This window comes from Temnothorax americanus, unplaced genomic scaffold (assembly GCF_048541705.1).
Source record: "Temnothorax americanus isolate GAGA-0224 unplaced genomic scaffold, ASM4854170v1 Scaffold22, whole genome shotgun sequence".
NCBI classification, from domain to species: domain Eukaryota; kingdom Metazoa; phylum Arthropoda; class Insecta; order Hymenoptera; family Formicidae; genus Temnothorax; species Temnothorax americanus.
Genome location: NW_027509360.1, coordinates 1,645,133 through 1,670,554, shown reverse-complemented (window position 1 = coordinate 1,670,554; position 25,422 = coordinate 1,645,133). Strand labels below are relative to the sequence as shown.

General features: G+C 35.0%; 1 protein-coding gene and 1 long non-coding RNA gene across 13 annotated transcripts in view; one reads left to right on the top strand and one right to left on the bottom strand.

Annotated features, from left to right (window-relative positions):
* Positions 1-25,422, top strand: part of LOC143898161 (uncharacterized) — a 277,565-nt gene that overhangs the window by 127,531 nt on the left and 124,612 nt on the right. For all 5 annotated transcript variants that reach the window (XR_013257125.1, XR_013257127.1, XR_013257128.1 and 2 more), the window contains one exon: positions 5,039-5,147. This is a non-coding gene — a long non-coding RNA (uncharacterized LOC143898161). The remainder of the gene's footprint in view (positions 1-5,038; positions 5,148-25,422) is intronic.
* The window catches only part of Mp (collagen XV/XVIII-type protein multiplexin), a 229,525-nt gene that overhangs the window by 124,737 nt on the left and 79,366 nt on the right, over positions 1-25,422 (bottom strand). For all 8 annotated transcript variants that reach the window (XM_077407440.1, XM_077407439.1, XM_077407434.1 and 5 more), the window contains 2 exons: positions 23,560-23,819; positions 22,273-22,548 (listed from right to left, as the gene is read on the bottom strand). In XM_077407440.1, the coding sequence (XP_077263566.1) occupies positions 22,273-22,548; positions 23,560-23,808 (525 nt within the window). In that variant the 5' untranslated portion in view covers positions 23,809-23,819. The remainder of the gene's footprint in view (positions 1-22,272; positions 22,549-23,559; positions 23,820-25,422) is intronic.

The window sequence follows — 25,422 nt, the reverse complement described above, 5'->3', positions numbered from 1 at the left end:
GGATATTTAATTATCATGTTTCCTGAACAATCTATAAGAGATACCGAGAAAATAGTATTGTCGTGTGAGAATTGGGAAAATATCGAGCGTCCCATCGCATGTCCGCACTCAGATACTAAAGAGCGTTAAAATCGCGAAATAATTTAATGAGCTCTGAGTCGGGGACGCGTTATAACGATTATTTACCTATGAATGCGAGCGAACGGCCAGCAAGCGGTTGTATATCTCGTCGTAAGTGTTCCGCGCGGCAAGTATCGATCGCTTCCGATAACTCGTTCCCACGGGGGAAGAAAAGGAGGGGACGGAGATGAGAGACACGGCCATCGTGAGGACCGCAGATATCCTCGAATTGTTTCACCTCGATAACGATTGATACGGCCGATAAATGCTTCGTCCATGTATTTGCCTCGAGCTACCGTGCGATGCCACACGAGCCCTGACACCCTCGCCAAATGGGTACCCTTCACCCTTCGCGACAGAGAAGAGACAACCTCGTCTTTGCTTGTCCTATTAGTAGATCCATATTAGAAGATTATTTGCTCGCTAGACCATGTCTGCTCTTATTATATCTGTATATGGCATTATAACGCGCCAGATTTTCACGTCGGTATTTTTCCATCTGGATTCTCGATGGAATTTCTCATTGAAAGAATCGATAGTAAAACACATCGATTGGAATATATGCATCAGAAGCGGCCAGATAGATAATATTATTAGATAAAATAATAAGCTTTTTGCTAAACAACATCTTTCTCGTCATTTACCATTTAGATAACGACAAATAATTGTGCAAGAAATACATTACCTTTCAAATCATTATTCATAAAACTGTCGGCAAGGTGCGACAATCGATTAAGATAATAATCGCGGGCTAATAAAGTTATACGATTGTTCCTGTCGCGTGAAATAGTCAAGTATGAAATATCGCACTACGTGCAGCCTAAAAGCGCGGGTTTCTAACGGGTGACGCGAGTTTCCGCAGAACTTCAACTGCAGTTTGCTAACCAACAAATGACGGTGTCCCGCAAAGCTCTCGCCGTCACATCTGCGCGTGATGTGTTATTTTTTTCTCAATGCTCCAATACCAATTTCTCCCGCTGGAATTAGGAAAATTCGCGTGTAAATACACGGCACAACGGATACACGCGTCATAACCGCGTACGCCCGACGCGAGTAATGCCGTTGCGATGCTCCAATTAACGTTTGCTCAATAAATCGTATCGGCGTGAAAATGAAAATAATTTTAGCGCATGCTTCGGTCAATTAGTTCCCATATATTTGTCACGTGGTGTTTTAACTGGCGATAACTTTCGCATTAAAACTATAACGCCGCTTGGATGATGCGATAATGATTAAAGGAGATATGGTGCGAAATGGGAAAAAATTCCCGAAGGATGATAAATATTGCAATCTGAATTCACCGAATCGAATGTATTTTTCAGTTTTATTATATTGTCTCTTCAAAGGGACGTGCAATGCTTATTCCCTCGCAGAGGGTCTTCTAACATCGACAAACGCGAAACTCTCGACAGGTGAATTTAGTCAAGCATGGCAGGAAATTTTTTTATCGAATTATCAATTTTTGCTCTTGCGTCAAGAGGACGATTTATTGCTTTACACTTGGGACACGCCGAGATATGAAAATCGATAATCGCCGAGAAAATGAAATTCTGCTGTCTTATGCACGGGTAAATTGAAACGCGGTATGAATTTAAAAAAGCGCACATGTTTGGAATAACATTTTGTCAAAAAATTAAATGTAACCAGAGACACATGCGTTATCAAAGTATAAATTTTTAACAAAATAAAAATATTTTACGTAAGTAGATTTTAAATGGAAATAATAGTATCTGTTATCATATAATTCTTTTATATTATAGTATTAAGTTCTATGATTTAAAACAGTTTATTTTGTAGGAATTTATAACTTTGTGATTTCAGTTTTTTAATCATTTTTTTTTACGTTTATATCTATTATTAGTTCATTGTCATAAATAAAGTTATAATTTAAATCATAGATTACAGGTTATCGCATTCCGTTCGTTGCAAATGCGAAAGGGGTACGTGGCAGTACTTTTCCAGCCGTTTAAGAGCATTTCTTAGGAGAACGCGACTGTTTAGATGGTCATCTTTTGATTGTCGGGATTTATACGAGCGCCCAGATCGGATAAGGCTGACTCCAATTCGCCTTGGAATCGGTAGTGCCGGTCTCACTCTTCGGCAAACCTAGGAAAGTCCAATTTTCCGACCGTGTTCTTTTCCCAGCCTCGCCATCTTTGTCTCCCGATTCTCTCTATTTTGTTTACCTTTCGTTCTCATTTTCTCCAAATGTCCCGAATTGTTTTTTGAATACGCGTCTCGAAAATCTGCGTACTAAAAGTACATCTAATTTAAGGTAAACATTACGTATAAGCTCCTTTGCATTCGAGAGATGTACGTTGCAAAGTATAAACGATACTTTTTTAAAATAAATGTTATTGTTGACTTATCACGAATAATTCGCGATAATTTTATTTCCAAATCTTGTAACGTTTGCAAACGCCATCATATTTTCTTTGTATATTTTCCATTAAAATACAACATTTAAAATACATTTTAAGTGTTCTTTTTTTTTTAAGTTGACCAGATCAATATAACCAGCATGCGATTTCTCAATGTATATATAGGTAATATCTCATTTGTTCAGTATTTATTCAGTCTAGTATCGAATTAGGGAAGACCTTTATCTTCAATTACAACATTAATTCTACTCTCTTTTTAAGAAATCAAAAACGCGCTGCATTTCGGATATAAATTATAAAGCAGCACGCGGATTAAAACAAACATGAACGATGAATGATGCGTAATAATGTGTCATAATATATTACGCTGTGTAACGTGCAATAATGAAATATTCTCTCCCACGGTGCCGGGATTGTAAATGGTTTGCGATCGACGCCGCAGGTTATCGATTAGAGCGTTATAAAATGCTTTCGCTCTTTAACATTAAATTTCGCATTTACGATATTAATCCGCTATCGATGTAATCTCCATTCCCGCACCATAACTTCAGTTATTCGCCGAAAATTACTCCCTGGAAAGATCTCACGTTACCTGCCTGCATTTAAAAATGCCCCGGAAATTGAGATCTGACGGCGTTCTAAAGATCTGAAAATATAACGTTCAGACTTCGTCATCGCTATTTTTGCGTTGAAATATTAAAATTCTATTTTCCTGTTTTTACATTGGACTTTCATATCGGACGAGCCATATATCGATATCCGTGATAAAATAGCCATCGTAAACGAAATTTTATTATTATTTACTTATCTGAATATTAATTTTTTGGAAAAATAACGCGTCACCACACATCGATAGATGTCCTGCATTACTAATGGGAATGATGCGGCCAGGAGAAAGATATTTTTTATTTTAGAACTGTGTGTTAGAACTTTTTTGTTTTTAGTATAAATAGATATAACTATTGTATAATATATTGTTTCAAATTACGTAAACTTAATCGAGTTTCGCTTATAGTTCATGAAGTAAAATTGATTTATCGCTTTTCGTATTAGGTACACATGTATATTGATCGAATTTTTCAACATCGTTTAGGGCACCATCATTGTGTTAACAACAAGATAGTAATCAAAATAGAAATCCGCCGCGACCGCGCTCTCGAAGCTAGTCTAATTTATTCTCTAAAATGGTTGCAGCAAGTCCGCGCGATTCCCGGCAATTAATCTCGCTCGTCGATCCCTCGATAACAAATCCCTGGAGAACAGCCCTACGCAATTTGAGCATTAAATTGGTCCAGTAAATAAATTCAAAGGCCGACCGATTCTCTCGAAAATGAAGTGACACACGAAATGTTCAGTATCACCGGTATCGCTCGGAACGGTGAACGGTCGCAAAGATGAGAAATAATAAGCGCTTGTATATAAGTTTTTATTTTTTGTGTATCCAAGAAATGCGCCGGCTAAATTTAATGGACGTCCTGTTCGCCGTTTCGGAAGTTTCGGTACGCGACGCCACCCGCGAGAGCGACTTTCTAATTCGATCGCTAATGTCACCTAGGAAATTTACAGCGGCAAAGTTTATCTTACCGGTTAATTCGGCCGCCGGCTACGTTTCTTATTCCGCTCTGTCGATACGCTCATTTCGAGTTTCTCGCGAGATCTCCTCGCGGGTTTTAGCCTGAGTTTCAGCTCGCGGATGGTAGGTGCGGTTGCGCGGGGGATTCCGACCGAACTTTGCGGTTTTTCTTGCTCGCGTCGATTGCGATATTGCGAGCGTAAGTTTTCGACCGATTTATATAGAAAAAGAACTCACCACTACATCTAATTGTAAAGTTATATATTTTTATACACGTTATGTTAATTTTACGTCGATATATGTAATCTTTAAAATTGTATAATTAGAGAATTAAAATTTTGAAGAAATTACATTAATACGCAACTTGTATTTTTCGCGAATGATTTTTTTATACTCTAGAAAATCTTTTATCCGTTTATACTTCTTCATAAAAAAGTTCTTCAATTTGCAATACCTAGATATATAATGATCGAGAGCGTTGTGTAAAGAATTAGACTTGCGTCGAAAAAAATTTTATTTCAGCATCAAGTAATGTGACAGTTTCGAAATATCTTATTTTTAAATGGTAATTCACGCATCTCTCTCTCTCTCTCATTCATTGTTGTAAAAGTTATTGAATCGCGTAACCGCGCATGTTAGGCATTTAATTGAAAATACGCTCTCTCCATTACATGAATACTAAACAAACGTGCGACTGAATTTATCTTCAACGAAACGACGAGCGCGTAACGATTAATCGGTAGTAAAATGCAATTGCATTATCATGGATATCTCTTATTTTTAACATGTGATAAAAAATAGTCCAAAAATCAGACCAATATTTTATATTAAATTTATTAAGGTTCAACTTTAGAACGTTGCAATATAAGTGATGCAGTGTTAAAAGCAATTTCTATTGAGAACAATTATATAAAATGGCATTCATATACATATAGATTTGTCAATATGTAATATCTTGTTTCAGGACAAGTGACAAATATATCGGCCCGGAATATGGAAGGCAAAGATTTCTCGAAAATAAATCGTCTAGAGGTGCCGAAAATGGAATATGCGGACAAGCAACGTAAATAAAGGTAAGAAAAGAATTTTTTTTATTGGTAAGCGAATATCCAGCGAGTGCGCGACGCTCTGACGATAAATTGGCGACGCAAGCGTCGCGATGGCGGTCGCAAATCCACCTTTTTGGAAAATTAAACGTCTCTAAATCTCGCACCCACACACCTCTCGCGTCCCTTCGCTTCACGAAATAGCCACGTAATGTCCTGACTCCCTTGCTGTCGTACCCTCCCCTATATCGTCTATTTATTTGCTATTGGCAAGGCTTCAGTGGCATACCGCTGTGTGCAGGTGTGCGTATGGGTGAGTGAGTGGTTGCCGGCGTGTGTATCGAATAAAGAACCCATGGCGTGTACTGCGATATATCTTTCACCGGAAAGAAAGTATTCGACGAAAAAGACCAGGCGAATGGCTGAGAATCGAAAATATATTCTATCTCTTTGGGCTTTCGAGAAGTAAATTACTTTTTATCGCGCATTCTTATTCCATATTGATTCGCGTCATAAAAATATCCCGGGGTGACCGGAGGGAGTTGGGCTTATTAAGATGCAAATACAACGATGGCTTAAAATAATCCTCTCTCGTTTACGGGTAAAGCTATTTTTGCTGTGTTTCGGTACAACTGGATAATACGATTTATTAAATTATCAAGAGTATATCGAACAAATGAAATTAGCACTACTATAATGGTTGAATTTACTTCGGTAACAATTAAGCATTTACAGCATTTTATCTTATACATATTGATCACGATATAAAATTGCAAATGGATTAATGCCGTTGTCTTAGAACGATTCCATGTTTCACACTGACAATGAGTAAAATTAGTATAAGGAGGAATGAGTCGTTCTTAGTCCATTGCTCACACTTACTCATTTACGTTATTATTTATTTACATTAAACACAAAAATACGAAAAGTGTTTTGCACATTAAACGAACGAGATGACAAGCAACGTTTCCACAAAGTCATCAAAACTTTTTCTGACTTTTTACTCTCACGATGCGGATAGAAAGTATGCTTTGACTTTATAAAACCGGGTTGCGCCGTTATGAAAAGAAAAAAAATCACTAAAGCACAGCCGTTTACCTGAAAAGTGCGTCCTTTCGTCGCGTTGAAATAATTAACAAATATTGCGTATAATGAGAGGAGAGGCGGACGGAACATAATGGCGAGTCTGGTTTGTAACATGTTATTAAATTATTTAAACCTTTTTAAAAGACAATTTAAATTTAACGTCTAATTACTTCATTTAAGACTTCATTATTAAAAACTTTAAATCTACATTTTTGAAAAATAAAGTTTATCTTTATTTTGAGAGTGGAAATTAATTGATTATTATTTTGTTTTGCCAAATTTTTTACATCATACGAGAGTTGAGATTGTGATTTTAATAAATCAAGCAAACAATAAATTAATAAATTATTTTATTTTATTTTTGATTGAATTAAAGTTACAAAAGAAAAAGTTAAATAAATTTATTAAATTATATAATTTTGTCTTTCCCGAAAGGTAAAAATTTAGCACATATTAATAATATTAATTTATGTAAATACTCTTTAAAATAAAATTTTATTCATTAAAATTAATTAAAAATAAAACCTATTCTATATGAATTTAATTATTTTTTAAATTACTTTAAAATAATTAATTTAATTATTCTAATCTTTTATTCATCCATCATATCTACTTGTAAATTGAGGTATATATATTTTCGTTGCAAAAACTGTTTATATATATAAATTATATCAAATTTAATATATTAATTATATTTCAATTAGAGTAGATATTGAAATTATTTGTATTTTCATATTATTCATATCATTTTCGTATCAGGATTTGCAATTTAATTAATCTCTAGGATACGCTATTAAGATACTGTACGGAGATAGTGACAAAGCACATAATATATTTAGAAATTTTTTTGTATATACGAACATACGAAGTTTTCTATAACTACTAGAGAAAATTGCCTTCAAATTGTACAATGCACTATAATTATTTATTGCTTAGTCTTGCAGAAGAAACAAACAATAAGAGGAAGAAAAGCAATATTAATATCATAATACAATTAATTTATTATGAAACCTTAAAAAATCGTTAAAAGAGAACGAAGCCGTATACATAGAAAAAAATATACGTACATTTTTGTGTTTTATATACTTTTCATAATTGTCCTGAATACTGAAAGTAATAACGAACGAAATTGAAGTATTTTAACTTTAATCCAAGTTGTATTGTGTTCCGTTTCTTTTCAATTAAAAAGTGCAAGATCTACAATTTTGTATGCAATAGAAATGTTGCAGTAATTAATTGATCTTTTGGTTTTAATCAAAGTTTTGCTTTGTATTTGCTGTAAATTCTTTTAACAAAGAAAAATTCACATTGATATGAATGATGAAATGTTACAAATACAAAGAGATACATTTGCGATTGATAAAGAAGTTAAATTTTACTTTGGATTAAATGAACTTTTATTGTTGCAATCGTTTCTGTAGTTTTTTTTTATAGTATAGCCTAAAGTTTTTATAGTCATTTTTCCTGCAACATGTATTCGGCAAGATGCTTGACTATAAAAATTATTCCTTTCAACCACTTGGCTCATTAATTTGATGTCTTCGCTATTTATATGAATTCATAGTACTATAGCAGTTTCTTTCATTGTTTTTTAAGCGGCCGCAAACTATTTGTCAAACAAGCTCGAGCAACAACAGAGGCGCACGAGCGTACCAGCCGTCGAAATGTCAAAATGCCAAAATGTCAAAACAGCAATCAATTGTGAGTCGCGGATTTTTATTTTCCGGAATTTTGCTTCGCGAATGTCATGAAAACAACGCCCGCGTTTATTAATTTTGCCGATGGCATTGTTTAAATGCGGGATATACGTACGTGTAGACAGTTTTTGCAATTGTGTGCAACGTGTCTACAATAAGCATCGCGGTAGGGAAATGCTTTCGAAAAACAATTACTGTATTTTTAAAGACGCGTATTAGTAACTGGAACTCATTAGCGCTTGTGAAGAAATCAAAATATATGTATAAATGACACGAAAGGAATAGGTAAAAAAATTTGCCGCATACATTTGCACTCAGTTTTTTTTTCTATTATATAGAAATATAGATTTTGGTAATTATCTTATCCGAACATTTTCAATTAATCAATACATTAATATATCAGGAAAAGAGATAATTAATTTTATTTTTTATATTTATTACATAATCACGGACTAGAATGTATAAAAATCTTTGAAAAATTTATAATTTTTATAGGCTGTAATTGTTTTCCATTTAACTAATTTTTGCAGATAAAAAGTAAATTACAATGTAAAAATTCCCAGCGGTGAAATTTTTCGTTGCGACCCCAAAAGGTCCACCGGAACCTATGTTATTTCTTGAAAATTTTATGCCATGTGCTACACATAACGTATATATTGTACACGAAAGTGACGAAATATTTCATATTATAGCGTTATTTTGCTTGGTAAATTGCGCGTTACACGACACTTATCTCAATATGCGTATATATGTGTGCGATCACATACTGCACACACACAGGTATGGCGGGATATAAATATAGTACGCGAGAAAAATAAGAAATTCAATTCACGATGTAACAACTTCCATTCCATCATTCCCAATCACACCAAATTATTAATCGGCATTATTAATTACAAAGTACAGCTCTGCTGTACAATCAGCGAAACGTTTGCGTAAATTAACGATATTTATTTAACAATCCTGCATAACTGATTTCTGCTGCTAAGTGAATTTAGCAGTAATTACTACAGCTATACATATAATTAGCAGCAACATCAATTATGCATTGTTTCTTTTTCTATTCAAAAGTGCAGAAATTGTATACTGAATAATTCCGCACAGATACATGAAAATGAGAAATACAACAGTTATATTAATTATTTCCTTAACACATAGCAAGAGTTTTTTGCTTTGCATCTTCGTGAAATTCTTCAACGAAGAAAATCTCATTTCGATTTAAGCGATAGATTACGATAAAATGTAAGTCTTGTTATGAGAGGGCGAATGCGCAGAATTTTACTCGTGAAATTTTGGAATGATGGAAATCTCCAATGTGATGTACGTTATCGAAAAGGCAACTTCGCAAAAGAGCAGGGATACAAAAAGGCATATTCATGCACGACTTTCGGCTAGCACGTTTCAATAATAACTTCGCCGGATGTGGCATGGCAATTTGCTTATAGGGGGGGGTTGAAACATTTATTATCCAATATAAACCAGAGTTGCGCAAAACGAGGAAGGGTCAAATACCGAAATAGAAAATTGTGAAAGAGCAACAGCAGAAGATCGAAAAATCGATACAGAGCCTTTAGGTAATTTAAATATACGAAGGATATTGAAACTTCCATAGACGACTTGGCTTATAAAATTTTTTATGAAACAAGAACATGAAGAGTACGCTTTGTATTATATTAATTACATTAAATTGTATTTTTAATTTTTTTTATCTCCTTATAATGTTCTCAATAATTATTATATCTCGATTTAAATATCCGCAAAAAAGATTTCTTTCAGAAATACCAAAGGCATTTTAATAGATATAGACATGAAATATGGAAAATAAAATACAAATAAAAATAATTTTTTTTTATTTTTTAGATGGCTAACATAAATTTCAATTATCTGAATATTATGAGTTATATAAAGAGTTTATTTTAATTTAATGTCATAAAGTCTAATTTATTATTTTTATTGTACGTTATAAACGGACAATTTTCGCGTCAGCAAAGTAAAGTAACACGTGCATATATAGTCATCACAATGAATTAATTTTACTGGTGGCAACTAATTGCCACCAGTTGTTTTTCGGCGGCAAACAACTGATAGACAATTTACATTGCGTTGTTTCGAACAGGCGGAGGCAATAGCAGCGTAAACAGGGAATCGAAAACAAAGTGAATCTCGCGAAATGGACGGGGAGGGACGAAAAAAGGATAGCCGGGAAGAATTTGCTTATGCTAACTCGACATACGCCGATTGCATTTTAATTAGTCAATGATTGCGCAGCGCCGCGCCGCGACGCGAGGGTTTACCAATTGCGAATTTTGCATTTTCGGCATCTCCTCTTGATTACTCGCAAATTTGCGGCCGACGCGGATTGACAAGATAATGTTTTAGTTAGCTAGTGACGATAATCGCGAATACAAATGCGATGTTGCAATGCATATTAATCCGCAATTCAGTGCCAGCAGCGAAATAATTTTACACATTTTGTGAATTTCTGGGTATTCATTGGTCCATTGAATGTCATTGTAAGCGTTTTCGAAATACGTTTTTACGTTATATTGTAGATAATGGCAACATAAACGGTTAAATTATTGCGCGTCAAATATTTTGGTAGTTAACGGCATTCCGAAGTACACTGAAAATTAACTGACGACAATGATATTTAATAAAATAATATTTGATAAAACGTAATAACAATTTGAATAAACGGTAATAATATTTGATAAAACGTCATTTTCATAAAATATTTGTTATTCCCTATATTTATGGAAGTAAATAGGTAATGTTGGTCTCATTAGCGAATTACCTCTTTGATAGGTATCTAGTAAATGAAATCAATATGCGCGCGATAAGTAAAACATATATATATATTTATAACTTTATAATATTTATAACTTTCTAACAAATGAGAAGTATGTATAGTTAATTGGAAAAGAGCGCGCGTAATGTACCTACGCTAATAACTATTATACATTTTGATATTTCATGTTTTACGTTTTCATCCATTTCCGTTATCATGTTTGATTACTTTTGCTATCATTTGGTTAAAATCAAAACTAACAAAGTGATTTTGATGATTAATTAGGATAACCGCAAACAAGCGTAAAATCACTTCGCTGTATCAATTGTTATGAAAACAACGCAATTACAGTTACTATGAAACATAATCAGCATTGAGTTAAAATTTGCTTTTAACTATAAATTATTTATCTAACGCTGTATCTATAAAATACAGATAATATAAAAGCATGGAATAAAATTAATCTCTGGTTTCGATTTATATATATATACAATAAATTTTTTTTTGCAGTTGAACAGTTTTAATACGCTTTTGATACGGAATTCAATTGTAAGTTAATCGTTTTAGATATAATGTTTATTGAAACTTGATATTTTATTAGTAAATTACATATTTTTTTTACAAAACAATCCGAGACGCTAGCAGTATACCACATTCTTTTTAAAAAATTTAGATTTAGAGGATAAATTATAAAACATTCTTATTATAATTTAAAATAAAACTGACTATAATATCTTTTAACACGAAATGAAAAATGTGTTAAAGATAAAAAAGCGATTAAATGTTCAGTTTTCTACACGGAAAAAAAATTAAGTTGCTTCAATTAAACGTCGACGTCACGGGCTACCACAAGCATAAATAGTTAATTCAATTGTGGATATTATTGGACCAAATATTTAAATTAAAACAATTATCTGATGTTTTTGTTCATTAATATTGATGTGTTGTATCAATAAATTTTATCTCAACAATAACGCACTGATGCTGTTAATACAACTTTTTTTTCCATGTATTAAACAATTTATTATAGTTACAATTTACTTTTGAGATAATTTATATGTTATAAATTACTATATGTGATATTCGATTACATAAATTTATGACATTATATAATATTTTTATAAAACAACAACTAATTGCAATGGTAAATCAATCGCAAGGAAAAATTAAAAGTGCATTTTAGCGGCGAATATATACATAATAAATTACAAGTCTTGACGATGAAAAGTAGAGGTGCATCTCATGGGATAGCTCGTCGAGAGTTCAGGATTAATTTTCACTTCATTCCCGTAAATGCCTCTGAATGCTATGCATTTAGTCGGATGCACGTTCAAGCCCGCCGAAAGACAGCCTGCAAATTGCGTTCACGCGATACTTTGCCTCTTGTCTGATGTCTGCGCGATCGAGAATCTTTTTACTTCGAGAGCGACCGGTTTAATTAACTCGCGGGGAATCCTTGCTCCACGCAGGTGGAGAAAAGCTTTCCTGGACGCACGCCGTTAAATTCCTAAACAGCCGGCTAATTACTTTCCCATCGTTTCCGGTTTACCGCGCGCTTTTAAGATTTCTCGGAACGCAACGCGGAAAGTACGAGAAAGAAAAGTTTCTTGTTTGCGTCCGTGCTCGAAGGTCAACGTTGCTACGATGGAATCTATCCGCCACTTTTGTGTGCCCTGGATTTATTCGCATAATCGCGAGCCAAGTTTTTCGATGAACTTCGCCAGCGTATAATGAAGTCCAATCGTTTCGCGGGATGCGATGGGATATTGACGAACTTTTATGAATCCGCCGCGTCCAACTCGCGAAATTTATCGTCCATTCTCGTCGCGGCATAAGTTATCGCCGGAACTAGAACTAATTTCCTAGGCAATGCAGGACTTAAGCCATTTATTTTTCAAGCGGCAAAAGAGCCATATAAAATTTGGCAGCAACCAAGTAAAACGAAGATCATAAATCATTAGAGAGATTTAATATTCTCTTCTCCTGTGATTTTTAATTTTTTTCTTAATGTGTCATCTAAATAAGTATATACAGCAGTTTTTATCCAGTTTAAGAAATTGAAAGGCACATATCTTTTTTATATACCTTACATATTGTTATTCTAAACATCGAAATTCAATAATTAAATCACGCATTTTTATATTATTTCGAAGTTCAAACATGCGCCAAAAGAGCAATTTCTGATTAATACAGTAGTTTATTTATTTGTATTGAAGTAATATCTCGTTTAAATATGCACCATTTTAAAGCAGAGATATTTCAACATGGCACAGTTGTGAATATTCAATTATTCTTAAAATCTGATAACGTGCGTATCGATTCTGACATTAGATAACTAACGCAAATAGATATAACGCGCTTATTTTAACGAAATTTCAAAATTTTCGCTTACGTCATGTCCAAAATAAACCATTCATTTAACGCGCGTTAAACCAACAGAATAATCGAATGATCAAATTATATCACAATGTTATTAATTTTGCACCCATCACCTCATTTAATAACATGCTGAACAGATGTAAATTATCTAAATTATCGTCAGGGCTCGACGAATGCTTATTCGTCTACTTGCGATAAATGTGTACGCAATCAAATAATACTAGACAAAGAATTTTTTATATGTCGACAATAAAGTATTATTTATACTTAATATCTACATATTACATATATTACTATATACATATATAAAATAGTATACCTAATAATATTCATTATGTCGTTTATACCATTAAAAGAAGCTTTTTCTTGTCTTGCAGAATTTTTGTTGCGCAACGATTGAAGTTTTATACAATTTACTGTAGCTTAATTAGCACAATGCTAATCTTAAACATCAACTCTTAATTTTACTGCTTCAACGACATGTTGAACGAGCCAAAGTAAGCTTAACAACAATACGGTGTCGTTAATTCTAAACTCTTTGCTTTTAAATGTAATTCCACCAATAGCTTCATATATCGCCCTAATCGCAAACTGGTCCCCAACATCGCACGTGCGCGAGATGATTTAAATAAAAAAGAAGAGCGGGAAGTTTCCCCAGTTAGGTGCTCGAACAGCTCTCATCATTGCTGTCGCGGTCCGAGATAAGAGAGCACTGATCGAGGGGATGAGCGTAATTTATTCGGAATCGATAATCAATTTACTGTCCGTCGCGCGCGCGGAACAACATCGGCCGCGGCGTGTTACGTGAGGGAGAAAAGCGACGGGACAAGAGGTCGAAGATATAGAAAACGGGGTGTGTGTAGTGCGAGCGAAATGGGGCCGAGAGTGGCCGCGGTTATGGCAAGAAAATAATCCATGCACGTCCATCAGTATTTAAATGAGTTCTGCCGAAGTGAAAACGAACCCACCAGGCTATTGGGCTTCGCGCGGCTCTGCATCTTGTTCATTCCGCATCCATTCGCGGTCATAATCCACTAAATTGGAGGTAAGAGAGAAAGGGAGAGACCCACCACTGGCTTGCGGTTTATAGGAATCACTAATGAGGTGGAGTATCGTGTTATAATTTTCGACCGTTTCTATTTGCGCTATACCATCTTCAATGGTAGCACGTGATTTCTCTCTGTTTTACCCGCGATTTATTGACGAATAAAACCAAAGTCACGGGATTTTCCGTATAATAAACCCGAACGTGATAAATTTACATTATTTAAAAAACAGGTAAATTTTGTTCAAGCCGAAAGAATTTAATAAACTTGATAATGCAAAACATAACAATAAGTCAAATCAGGAAGAATATTTCCGTCAAATATATTTATGATTTTCGTTTAGCATAATCTTTGGTCTTTATTAACCAGCTCTAATTAATTATCCCCTTTAGTCATGACTTCAGGCTGTGATGGATTATGCGCAAGGAAAGAAAATTTCAGTACATATAGTCAATTTAACGCTAACTGACGTGTTGATGCTGCAAAGCTTAGACTTTAAGCTCTATAACGTTTTCATTATTACAGATTTATTAATTTCGAAATAAATACTAATCCGTTGATCAAACTTACGGAATGACATTGTGAAAAATTATTCGAGAAATTTAAAGCGCGTAAGAGATTATTTTAGTCATTTTTGCAAAGGACACGTGCTCTCTTTTCTTCGCCTCCTCCCCCGTGAGGTATTTTGCGAGCCGACGAAGATGAAGATCGCCGGAAGAAAGACAGGTCGTAACCGTCTTGTGTTTTTATCTCTAAGCGAAATGAAGGTGATGGGTGATGTTGCATCGCGCGTTGCGGCCCGGCTTATGAAAACGCAGGATGCGCATCCTCGCTCTCATCGCTCGTTTTGTTTGCCGGTAACGCGTGATATTAAAACGTGGCGTAAACCGACGCGATCGTCAGGTAACTTTGCGAATATATTACGGGCCTCTGAGATTTTCGGATCTTTTTTGAAAAATGACTTACGCCAAATTCAATGTGCGAACATGCTAATGTCTCCGCTAACATTTTCAAGTTACTATCATAATTGATTACTGCATGTGTGAATAAGATTGTTAGAAGATACGTTAAAACGATTAAAAAAAAATAGATCAGCTCTTACTTAAACGATATTAGATGGATTTTTTCACTGTTTCTTTTAATGTCAATAATGATATTAAAATTGTCAAAAATATATAATAATTTTTATGATGCTTGCTAGAAAATATTGTAGAAATGATTCCGGAACAATAATAACATTATTTCGTATAAAACATAAAGTCAGTTAAATAAATAGCTAATCTTAGGTAACAAAGCATTATATCCTCGACATTTGTTAGGAATACTATACGTATTCATCCAAATAAAGATCTCCCCGGTAACTGAGACTTTATTTCCCTCCCCTGTATCTTACGATTTACGATTCATTAAACTGCTAGATAAACATCAGAGTGAATCTCTAAAGCGTCTCATTAGACAACCCGGCCTGTAATCTGAGGAAATATAAGGTAGATTCAACGAAACTCGGTCAGCACCCTTCATCACCAACAAAAGAAATGATTTCACCGTTTTGTTAATCCCCTGATTAAACTCGTTAATTTTTACCGCTATATTGTAAGTATGTAATTATCCTCGTGATTATACAATAATGAAGGTATATGGAGTTGCTACGTCGGGCCCGGCTGGCTCCTAAATGGCTAATTTCTTCTAATGAAGTAACCTTCGCGCACCGACGCCAAGCTCGTAATGGCCCTCGTTGCGAGAACGCAAGTGGCACGAGTGAAAAAAAGAAGCCGCAAGACTGGTCGCATAGTTAAAATTTTATGATCGCGCGTACCGTATTTACGACCGGCTAGACCAAAGGTACGTAAACCATCGTTAAAAATATCATCTTGTGTGGCGCCGCTTTAATTAATGTCGGCCAAATAAGTCGCGCGCCCGAGTTTAATTAGAACTGCCTATCTGTAGTTTTTTTTTCCATGACGATGTCCAAATAAATTTATTCTAAAGATTATCACCAAATAGATTTGGTGTCGTTGTTGCCTTGTTGTCCCGAAGGTTAATTTCGCTATAACAATTAGGTACTGTGAGAGAGAAACATGCGATATATCACGTTAGACCAAATTATTTCTCATTAAAACGGACATAAGCTATTAATTGTGATTAATTTATTAGCTTTTGCAATTCTAAAATGTTTAAAACGGTATGATGTTGCGATATAGTGATACAGTTATCAGTAAGCACAGGAAATCTCCCGCTGACATTTTCCGCGTATCATTAACTTCTTAGAAACGAACGCTCCCTTTCACAGCTAGGGCACACGCTCTGTATCAAAGCTCGTTGAGGAAAACGAGGCCGGTCGACCGTAGCTTTTATCCAAATGGTATAACAAGCCCCTGCTCTCTATTCCAGAGCTCTATATTCCATGTTCTCGGGAGTTGCTTATGCTGGCGCATGGTGCACGTGCGCTTCGTCCTCGTTACGTCTTCATCGCCCTCCCCGCATCCGGCATCCTTCTCCACGGGGATGGGTAACGGTACGGACGTTTTACCCCGACGGAAGATCCTCGGGGCATTCTTATCGCGGAATTCGTCTCCCGCGAAGCAACGTACTAATTTTTCTCCGCCCCATCGCTGCCGCGCGTTGCTCTGTTCGTAACGCTGCTGCTGTTTGTAATAATACGGCAGAATTAAAGGGGCCGCGCGGGGTTAATGGCCTCTTTTTCGTCGCGCCATTAAACGCGCACGAACGTCGGAATCCTTTTCTTCCTTTATTTCGACGAGTTATTCCACGTCGGGGCCGCCCACGTCTCCTCTTCTAACCGATATATCTTATCTCGTAATTGAAATCCTGTAATTTTTGTGTACAGCAGTCGGACGCGGCGACATTGTCACGAGATTTGTTTCCTTTTCACGATTCTCAGACATTTCACAAAGAGAGCGACGAAAGTTCTATGCAAATTTGAGCGTCACGTAGAAATTAGTTTCCCGGTGTTAACATAATATAGAGCCGACACATATTTCCAAGGTAAAGAGTGTGTATATGTTGCCACCGTGGCCACGAAACAAAATGTAGTTCCGGAGTAGGTATTTTGGAAAAAAAAATACATTTGGTTAAAAAACTCTTTTTTTTTTACCTATTATTTGATGAACTACCCTTTAAGAGAAATGATTATCGATCTATGGTATCTTATGATTCATGACGGTTTTATTTGAGTTGATTTTTTATTTTAAATTAACGTATAAAATTAAGTCAGTTAAAAGTTAAAATATTTACTTTTACAATCATAAATGTAACGTTAGTGTAGCTGCATTTTCACAATTACATTTCACAAAAATAGTATGGGTTTCATCAATTACATATAAATTTTTGCTATTTATTTTTCACGTATTTTTGAAGAGCTTTATTATATAAATTTTGTATAAGATATATTGGAATATCATTGGTAGGATCGCGCGCTGTTCGACTTTTCAAATACTTGCGGCACGAATATGCAGTTGCGTACATACCGGATCTTAATTACGGATTTTGGGGCATGCCGCGCATATTGCGGACGCCGATGTGGAGATGAACCGTGCGCGCAGCAAAATTACCCAAAACATTCGGAATAACTGCGGTTCTGCGGAAGTCAATCACTTCCGCTGGCGGAAGTAACGATCGGTAATTCGTCCACGGGCCTGCTGGCCTGAATAGCCAAAAAAGATTGAACGTTCCATTTCTATCGCTTCCGAAAAAGAAAGCAAAAGATTCGTATGGAATAAGAAGATAAAATATAATAAAATATACGACGAAATAGAATAATCTGTATCGATTTTAAACGCGAACTTCGATGCATTATTTATCAACATTGCATTATTGTGTCTTGAATCATAATGGAAACACTGCTAAAATAAATGAGTAAAATTTTTAAATATCGCAAGATATACTTGACCAGAGAAACCAATTGCGTTATTACATTTCTGTTTTATTAACCTTACAAATGTATTGTATTACTTTGTTTGCCAGCTATTTACTTTGTCTATCGCATTAATGCGTATTTTATTGCTGAGATGTGACAACTGAAGCTGGGCAAATATGACTCGCGACAGATGCTTTACAAAAAGAAATTTAATTATTCCAAGCAGACAGCAGTCCATTATAAATAGTCCTTCATAAAACGAAGTATTCAGGCCTATCTATACATAAGACGCAGAACGCGAGTCGCAAGCACACACACAGTCTACATGTCAACCTAACCTCTTTGTTAAATTGACATGTAGACTGTGCGTGTGTCTTGCGACTTGCGTTCTGCGTCTTATGTAGATAGGCCTTTCAGCAGATTATTTATTTAAGCCATACAGAAAAATCAATTTTTTTACGTAAGAGAACCGTTGGTCTGCAAAGCGGAATTCGATCGAGTCAAAAATAATATTTTTGTATCAGTATCAAAATATAGAATGTTATGAGAGAAATTCTGCATAATATCGTCTGATGATGATTACTCAACGTCACAAATACCACAGAAATAATTTTGCAACCTAAATGTGCGTTGTAAAATTTTTCCTATTTATAATAGAATTTATAACAGATGCTCGTATATGTATAGATCAAATTTTTCCATACAAATATGTAAAATCTATTTACATGATGCGGTGACATGTTCTGTGAAAAATAAGTACGTGAGCGATTTTCATTTTGGAAAAAATGTGTCAGGTAAAAGGTAGAAATTTTCAAACGATAATACCGTTGCCGGTTATTTTTTCAAAAATGACGCTGTTTGACGAACCATTGCGATCTTGGGCGCACGTGCTTGTGCACGTAGCCGTCACGTTAATCCGTTGCTCTTCCACCGTATAAAGTACGGATGTCACGTTGTCTCCGGAGAAAACAGTTGCTCGTGTCCCCGCGTTCTCCTTGTGGAATTACCACTTTGCAAAACACTCTCGTCGCCGTCGTCGACGACGATGGCGGCGTCGCGCCACAATTTATAGAGATTAGCCCGCGCGGAGCGAGAAGTTGCGAATCGTGCCGATCGAAACGGCCGCGCGAAACTTTTCCGTCGTATTGTTATCCCGGGAAGACGCGAAAAAGTCCGGCGCGGGAAACAGCGTTGCGAGACCGAAACGCCAGTGGATGCACGATAAGAATGTCTCCGGGGTCCGATGCAAGCCCGTCCCGACGTCTTCGTTGCATCAAGAAAAGCTGAACAGATCGTGAAAATCGCGCTAACATTTTTCCAGTTCGCATATTTTTATATTCGTATACGTCTTTTCTTGTGACGCTTGAAGACGTTTTAATAATTTTTTTTGTCAGTACAGTCAATAAGTAAGAAAGCAATTGCAAACTAAAGATAACTATAAAGTACAATGTAAACTTTTTTGATATAATTAATCTACAAGTAACGGCGTAGAATATTACATTTTTATTTATTAGTTCTGGTTTTTGCATTTTTTTCATGATGCATCAGCAAACTTTTGAGGAATAAAAACTGCATTAAATATTTTGTATATATAGCACGTATTCCAAGAACATTAGACACTAACAAGATGATAAAATGTAACCCAATTACATCCATGTACATAACAAATTGCATTTACATGTACGCACATTCACAGCTTTTAATTTTTTACAATTAAGAATGCGAGAGAGAGAAAGAGAGAGAGAGAGAGAGAGAGAGAGAGAGAGAAAAAAATTTGAATTATACTTTTACGATATAATCATCCATTTTCAAAACTTTCTGACGTTATACCACCACCGTCAATTATTTATCATTATTCAGACTACTTGTCAGCTATTCTGACTGACGTAGATAATTTAAAAAGTGGATCAAATTTGAAGACAATTTCATTATCTTTTTGGTTATTGAAAATTGATGTTATGAAGTTCTTCAATATAGTTTGAAGAAATATGAAATATGAAATAATATTCTGTGATTTCTTTTCTTGAATCGGCTAATTGATGAAAAAACGAAAAGTTTCTCGCGTTGTGCTAAGATGACCGACAATTATCGACTTTAAAAGGTAAGCATCTTTAATATAGTACTTACAAAATTAATAAGCAGCTCATAAAGTTCGAAATGACATCTTTGCGTTTATCCGCATAAAAGTACGTAAAGTACGTTGAAACTGTATGAGTTTAATATACACAGATCTTGTTTCATAATTTAGTATTAACTAAAAACTCATAAAATAAATCCACAAATATTCGCACGATTTTAGTTTATTAATATATTATATCGCGCAAATTTATTGTGGCAAGAGAAATCGTCGTCGGAAGATAAAACGACATTATATAACCGATTCAAAATATAGCAATACACGTCTGCCTATTGTCGAGGATAACTAATTAACGAAGGATCGAATAAATCAATGCACTGCGTGCATCGATTTGCGCAACACGTGGTCTCTGTGTAGTTGATCATATTGCGTCAGGATGAGAACTAATTATCCTCTTCCATATCAACGATATGTAATCACGCTGTCCTCGCTGTTAATACGATATGGAGATATTAAAGGACTGGGATGACACTGAAATACTATTCTCTCGCTTAGGCAGAAAGATATTAATTATTTCAAACGAAATTCTACATAAAATATTATATGGCCCTGAAGAATGCTTCTATAATTAATATTCAGATGCATTGATATTCGTATTAACGCGTGACTCTACAGCTGAAATTTATTTGAATCGGACTGATTATTTCGCGGAATTTATTGTATTATTTATATGCTCATTATTACCTTTTAATTTAACATATTTATTTATTATATATAAATATCTTAATGTTTTATATTATTACTATTACTGTAATATATATAATGATAATAACATATTACGGAGCAAATAGTTTGGTTGGTAATAGATCGCCTATATCAAACGGAAGATCTAGGTTTGATTTCCGATATTCTGTCATTTTGCATACGGTAGAAAAATATTATTTCATTTATGTGGTAAGTTACCAAAACATGAAGTCCTGGTTGCTTGGTGCACAAAATCGTCGAGAAACATATATAGATATCTGATATTCATGGAAATGCCAATATATTTTGTGTGGAAAGAAAAAATAATGATAAAAAGGCAATGTAATATAAAAGCATGCTATTTTGATTTATGTCATCTGATCGCAAATTGCTGTTCTCAAACTTGACGTATGGGCGAGTGGCGGAAATCTTTCGATTTTCATTGTGTGCGATGTCTCGCGAGTCACTTGAGTGTTCTTTGAGAGAGCAATAGTAGAAATCGAAACAACAGATCTGTAACGTCAATATATAGGATTTCGATGAGGTATTTCGTATCTATTCCACTTCTTTTAGAACCTACTGCCCGTTATCCGATGGCACTTCCCACGTTCGTACCATCCTCTCTTTTAGTTCGCTCTCTTTTTTACTTATTTTATCGGATACTGGATACGGTATTAAATTCTTAAACTTTAAAGGATGGACCGGCACGGATTTACTTCTACGATTCGCTGCTCTTAATCCCACGGCCGTCCGTTTTATTTTGAAGTTTATGACTGGCCCTCTTAATGCAACGAAACTCGTGAAACATTAACGTACTAAATATATAAAGAAAAATTCAATGCGAATTTCCGAACGAATCATCCTCGTCTCGATATAAGATAAAGCTTGGTATGATATCTATAGAGCGAAAAAAAACGTGAATTATATACTCTAATTATATTCACTCAAAATGCATAAATTTAATCTATGAATAAACTCAGGATCACACCGGAATACGAAAAGAAATTCAATAAAATCGAATGTGTCTTCCGGCACGTTTTTAATAAATTCATGTTCATATTCAGAGCGGACGAACAAGATTAATTTGCTGACGTATCCAAAACGAGACGAAAATGATATAATTCAGGAAACATATGTGGCTGAACGAAACGAAACTATCTTACGCTGTCGTTCGTATACCGCGAGCGTTTCGCGAATTCGCGTGAGCTGCTTGTTTTGTTTCAATCGAGTCGCCGAAAAAGGACCACATCTCGATCCACGCAAGCCTGTTTATCCACGTTACTTCGTTACGCGTACTCAACTGCAGAGAGGAACAATGTCGATTTTCATGAAAAACATCTCCCCGTGCCAACAAGCGCCACTTGTTTCGTTTCGTTGCGTCACGCACGAACGCTCGCGGCGTCCATTTTTTTGTGCAAAAAAAAAAAACGATGAGCGAAGGGCGTGCACGGTACTCACGTCGTATCGTTCCTGGATGTGCGGTCCGGCTTGCGCGATGTACAGCGTGCTGGCGGTATCGAATACTAATTCCTGGGGGATCCTAGTAACCCTTTGCCGAGCCATTTCGTGGCAATTGAGGTAGAAGGTGATGTCGCTCGTGGAAACCTTAATGACGATCTTCGACCATTTCTTCGTAAGCTTTGGCACGGTAAATTTCGCCACCTCCTCCGAATGCGAATGCTCGTCCGAATTCGTGTAGACCAGTGAGATATTTTGGTTTGAGTCGGGTCCATCCTTCCAATATGATCGAGAAAATATTAAACTCATGGATCTATATTCTGGCACTTTGCATTTTGTGTGATCGTAATTGCTCAAATATAAACCCTTAGGTGAGTTTAACATAAAATTATAAAATTAATTATTGATAAAACTAAATATATGTATTTGCTATATGATATTGTGCATAACATTAATAAAGCATGCAAGAAATGAAATTACAATCTCGTGAAGCTAATTTTTAAGAAAATTATAAGAATTCTCAAAAGTTCGTTTATTTCAGCGTAACAATGTTCTCACAATTTTATGTATTGGGTAATAATAATATTCTTGAAAGTATATTTTTAGATTTTTATCAAAATTTAGATACGTTTAAAATATTCCAGATTGTTTATTGTTCAAAACACGTACACGTGTAATAATATCGAGAAAATCGGAAAATAAGGAATAACGTTTGTTAAAAATCATTATTAAAAATTATAGTACATTTATTTCTCTTCTTTTTATTTTTTCGAACATTCTAAATTAATCGGTTTTACATAAAAGGGAAATATTATTTTGCAAAGTAAAAATAAAAGGGAGGAAGAGAGAGAGGGTTATTACAGAAAAATGATAAATTTATATTGCCAACTTATTTCATTTGGATGATATTTATCTATTCATGGAACGTGCATAGTGTCATAAGAATATCACGTAGCTACTTTGATAAAGCACGTTTAAAGAGCTAGTAATCACCCAGCTGTTAAAGCGGATTCCTTCATGATTTAATATGACGTCATATTTCACGCTCGTTCTCTCATTTCCGCAAGACATTTGCTCTTCAATCTCATACGCTATTATTTTCTCTGGCATCACGCCTCGCTGATTTAGCAGAACCCGCCCATAATCAATAAAATCACGTAACATTTTCGATAGAGATCTCGGAAACTCGCAAAATAATTTGTCGTTGCGTTTTTTGCCATATGCCTCAGTTGTAGGCAAAGTTAGATATTCATAAGGCTGCTTTAATATATATTACGCGTAGCTTACCGAAATTCTAATGCCCAATTGAACAACGGTTTCGAAGGGATTAAGAACGGCGAAGAGGTAATAACTCGTTTTAAAGGAGGTCGGCTTGAATGTGGCCACCAGGGTGAACTCGGCTGGCAACTTTTCCGGGAGGTACAGTCTGTAGGGTTGCTTCACTTCGGATCCGGGTTGAAAGCCAAACGCCGGGAATCCGTCCACGCCCTCGTAAAAATTATTATCGTCCGTCATCGACGATACTGCTGCCAACATCAAATCGTATTCTGAAAACATAAATGTCAATGGTTTATATTAAATTGCGTTTATAATCGTGGCCGAAATTTGCGCGGCCGTTAAATGCTGACAGTTAGAACAACTAATTAACCTAACGATATTAAATTATCATAATGATATTAAATTGAAATGCTGCATAGATTGATAGGTAATCAAGGTTATTATTTGGCAGCAAATTTTGAATAAATTAATGCACGTAAATTAATGTTAGAATTATTGACGTCATTTGGTCCGTGAAGTAAATCAATATATCGAAATGTATTATTAAGAAAAAGATTTTTTTCAAGGCTAATATATAGATGGTGTATTATAATATAAAAAAACAACTTTTTTGGATAAACATTTCTCTCTCTATATTTTTTAAATTAAAGATTATAGGGCTTTCTGGACGTCATATCATGAATCTTTTCATACGCTGCAAATCGTGAATAGATTCCAGTATAAGATTCTAAAGTAATTATTTATAAGAGATGTACCCCGAAAGATGTACAGTTAACTATTTCTGTTGAACAATTTTAATAAATATTTCAACTTGCGCAATTTAGAAAAGATATTATCTGTTACGTATTATACGGTTTAAAAAAACATACTTAATAGTGCATGCATGGTTTCTGACAGTATTTTAACGCGATCATGTAACAGGAGTCAAATGAAAATAAAGTTAAAAAAGTGTCGAAAATGGAATATTTTGCGAAAAAGAGATTTTACGCGAGCACCCGAGAAAAGTACGGTAGAATAATTTGGAGTGAATGTAGAAACTTTAATTAATTTTTCGCGCGTTAATTTGCGAGAGATTTATATTATACATTTTGATATTCTGATAAAATTATTTCTCAGGTGGAAATTGTATAATACACCTCTAGTTCATCTAAGTTTATCGCAAAATCATAACGCGCCGAGAAATTGTATTATCGATCGAAAACACGTTAAAGAATAAAACTTGTAGTATATTAAGCTTTAACAATTCTTGGGCAAATATAAATAAATAAAATTGTCTAAAAATTGTCATGATTTATTATGAAAATGTTCCGTGTCAGGATTTACGTATACTACACTTATTGTTAGTATAGGAGCTTTCATATTTTGCATATAAAGAATATCGATAATCAATAAAAAGAAATATAGAAAAATTTCAACACTACGAATCGCGACATTGTATTCGGTGTACCCCGCGCACAGCGTGATTAAGATCATAATTCTTTAATGTACGACAACACCATTTTGCACACCATATGTCATGCTCCGATCCGTGACACCCGATATACCGCGTGATATTCCGCAGCTGAAAGCTCGATAACCGATATTTATTGTCGGGGACACGAGTCGCCGCAGTAAATCGTATTAGAAATCCTTCCGGTAACCATGCAGACGTCGAGACACGGTTGATTAAGTTATTAAAGTAAAAGACGCTTCTTGTTACACTAAATCAAAGCCGAGACTATTAGCATCGTAGGTAAACGGTTCATTAGTGTAAACTAAAATGATGCAAATATGATAAGCCTAAAGCGGTTCAAAAGAATCACATTGTTAATTACAGAGAACAAACGTTTTTTTCTATATTTTACACATCTGTAAAAATAATTTTGTTCTTTC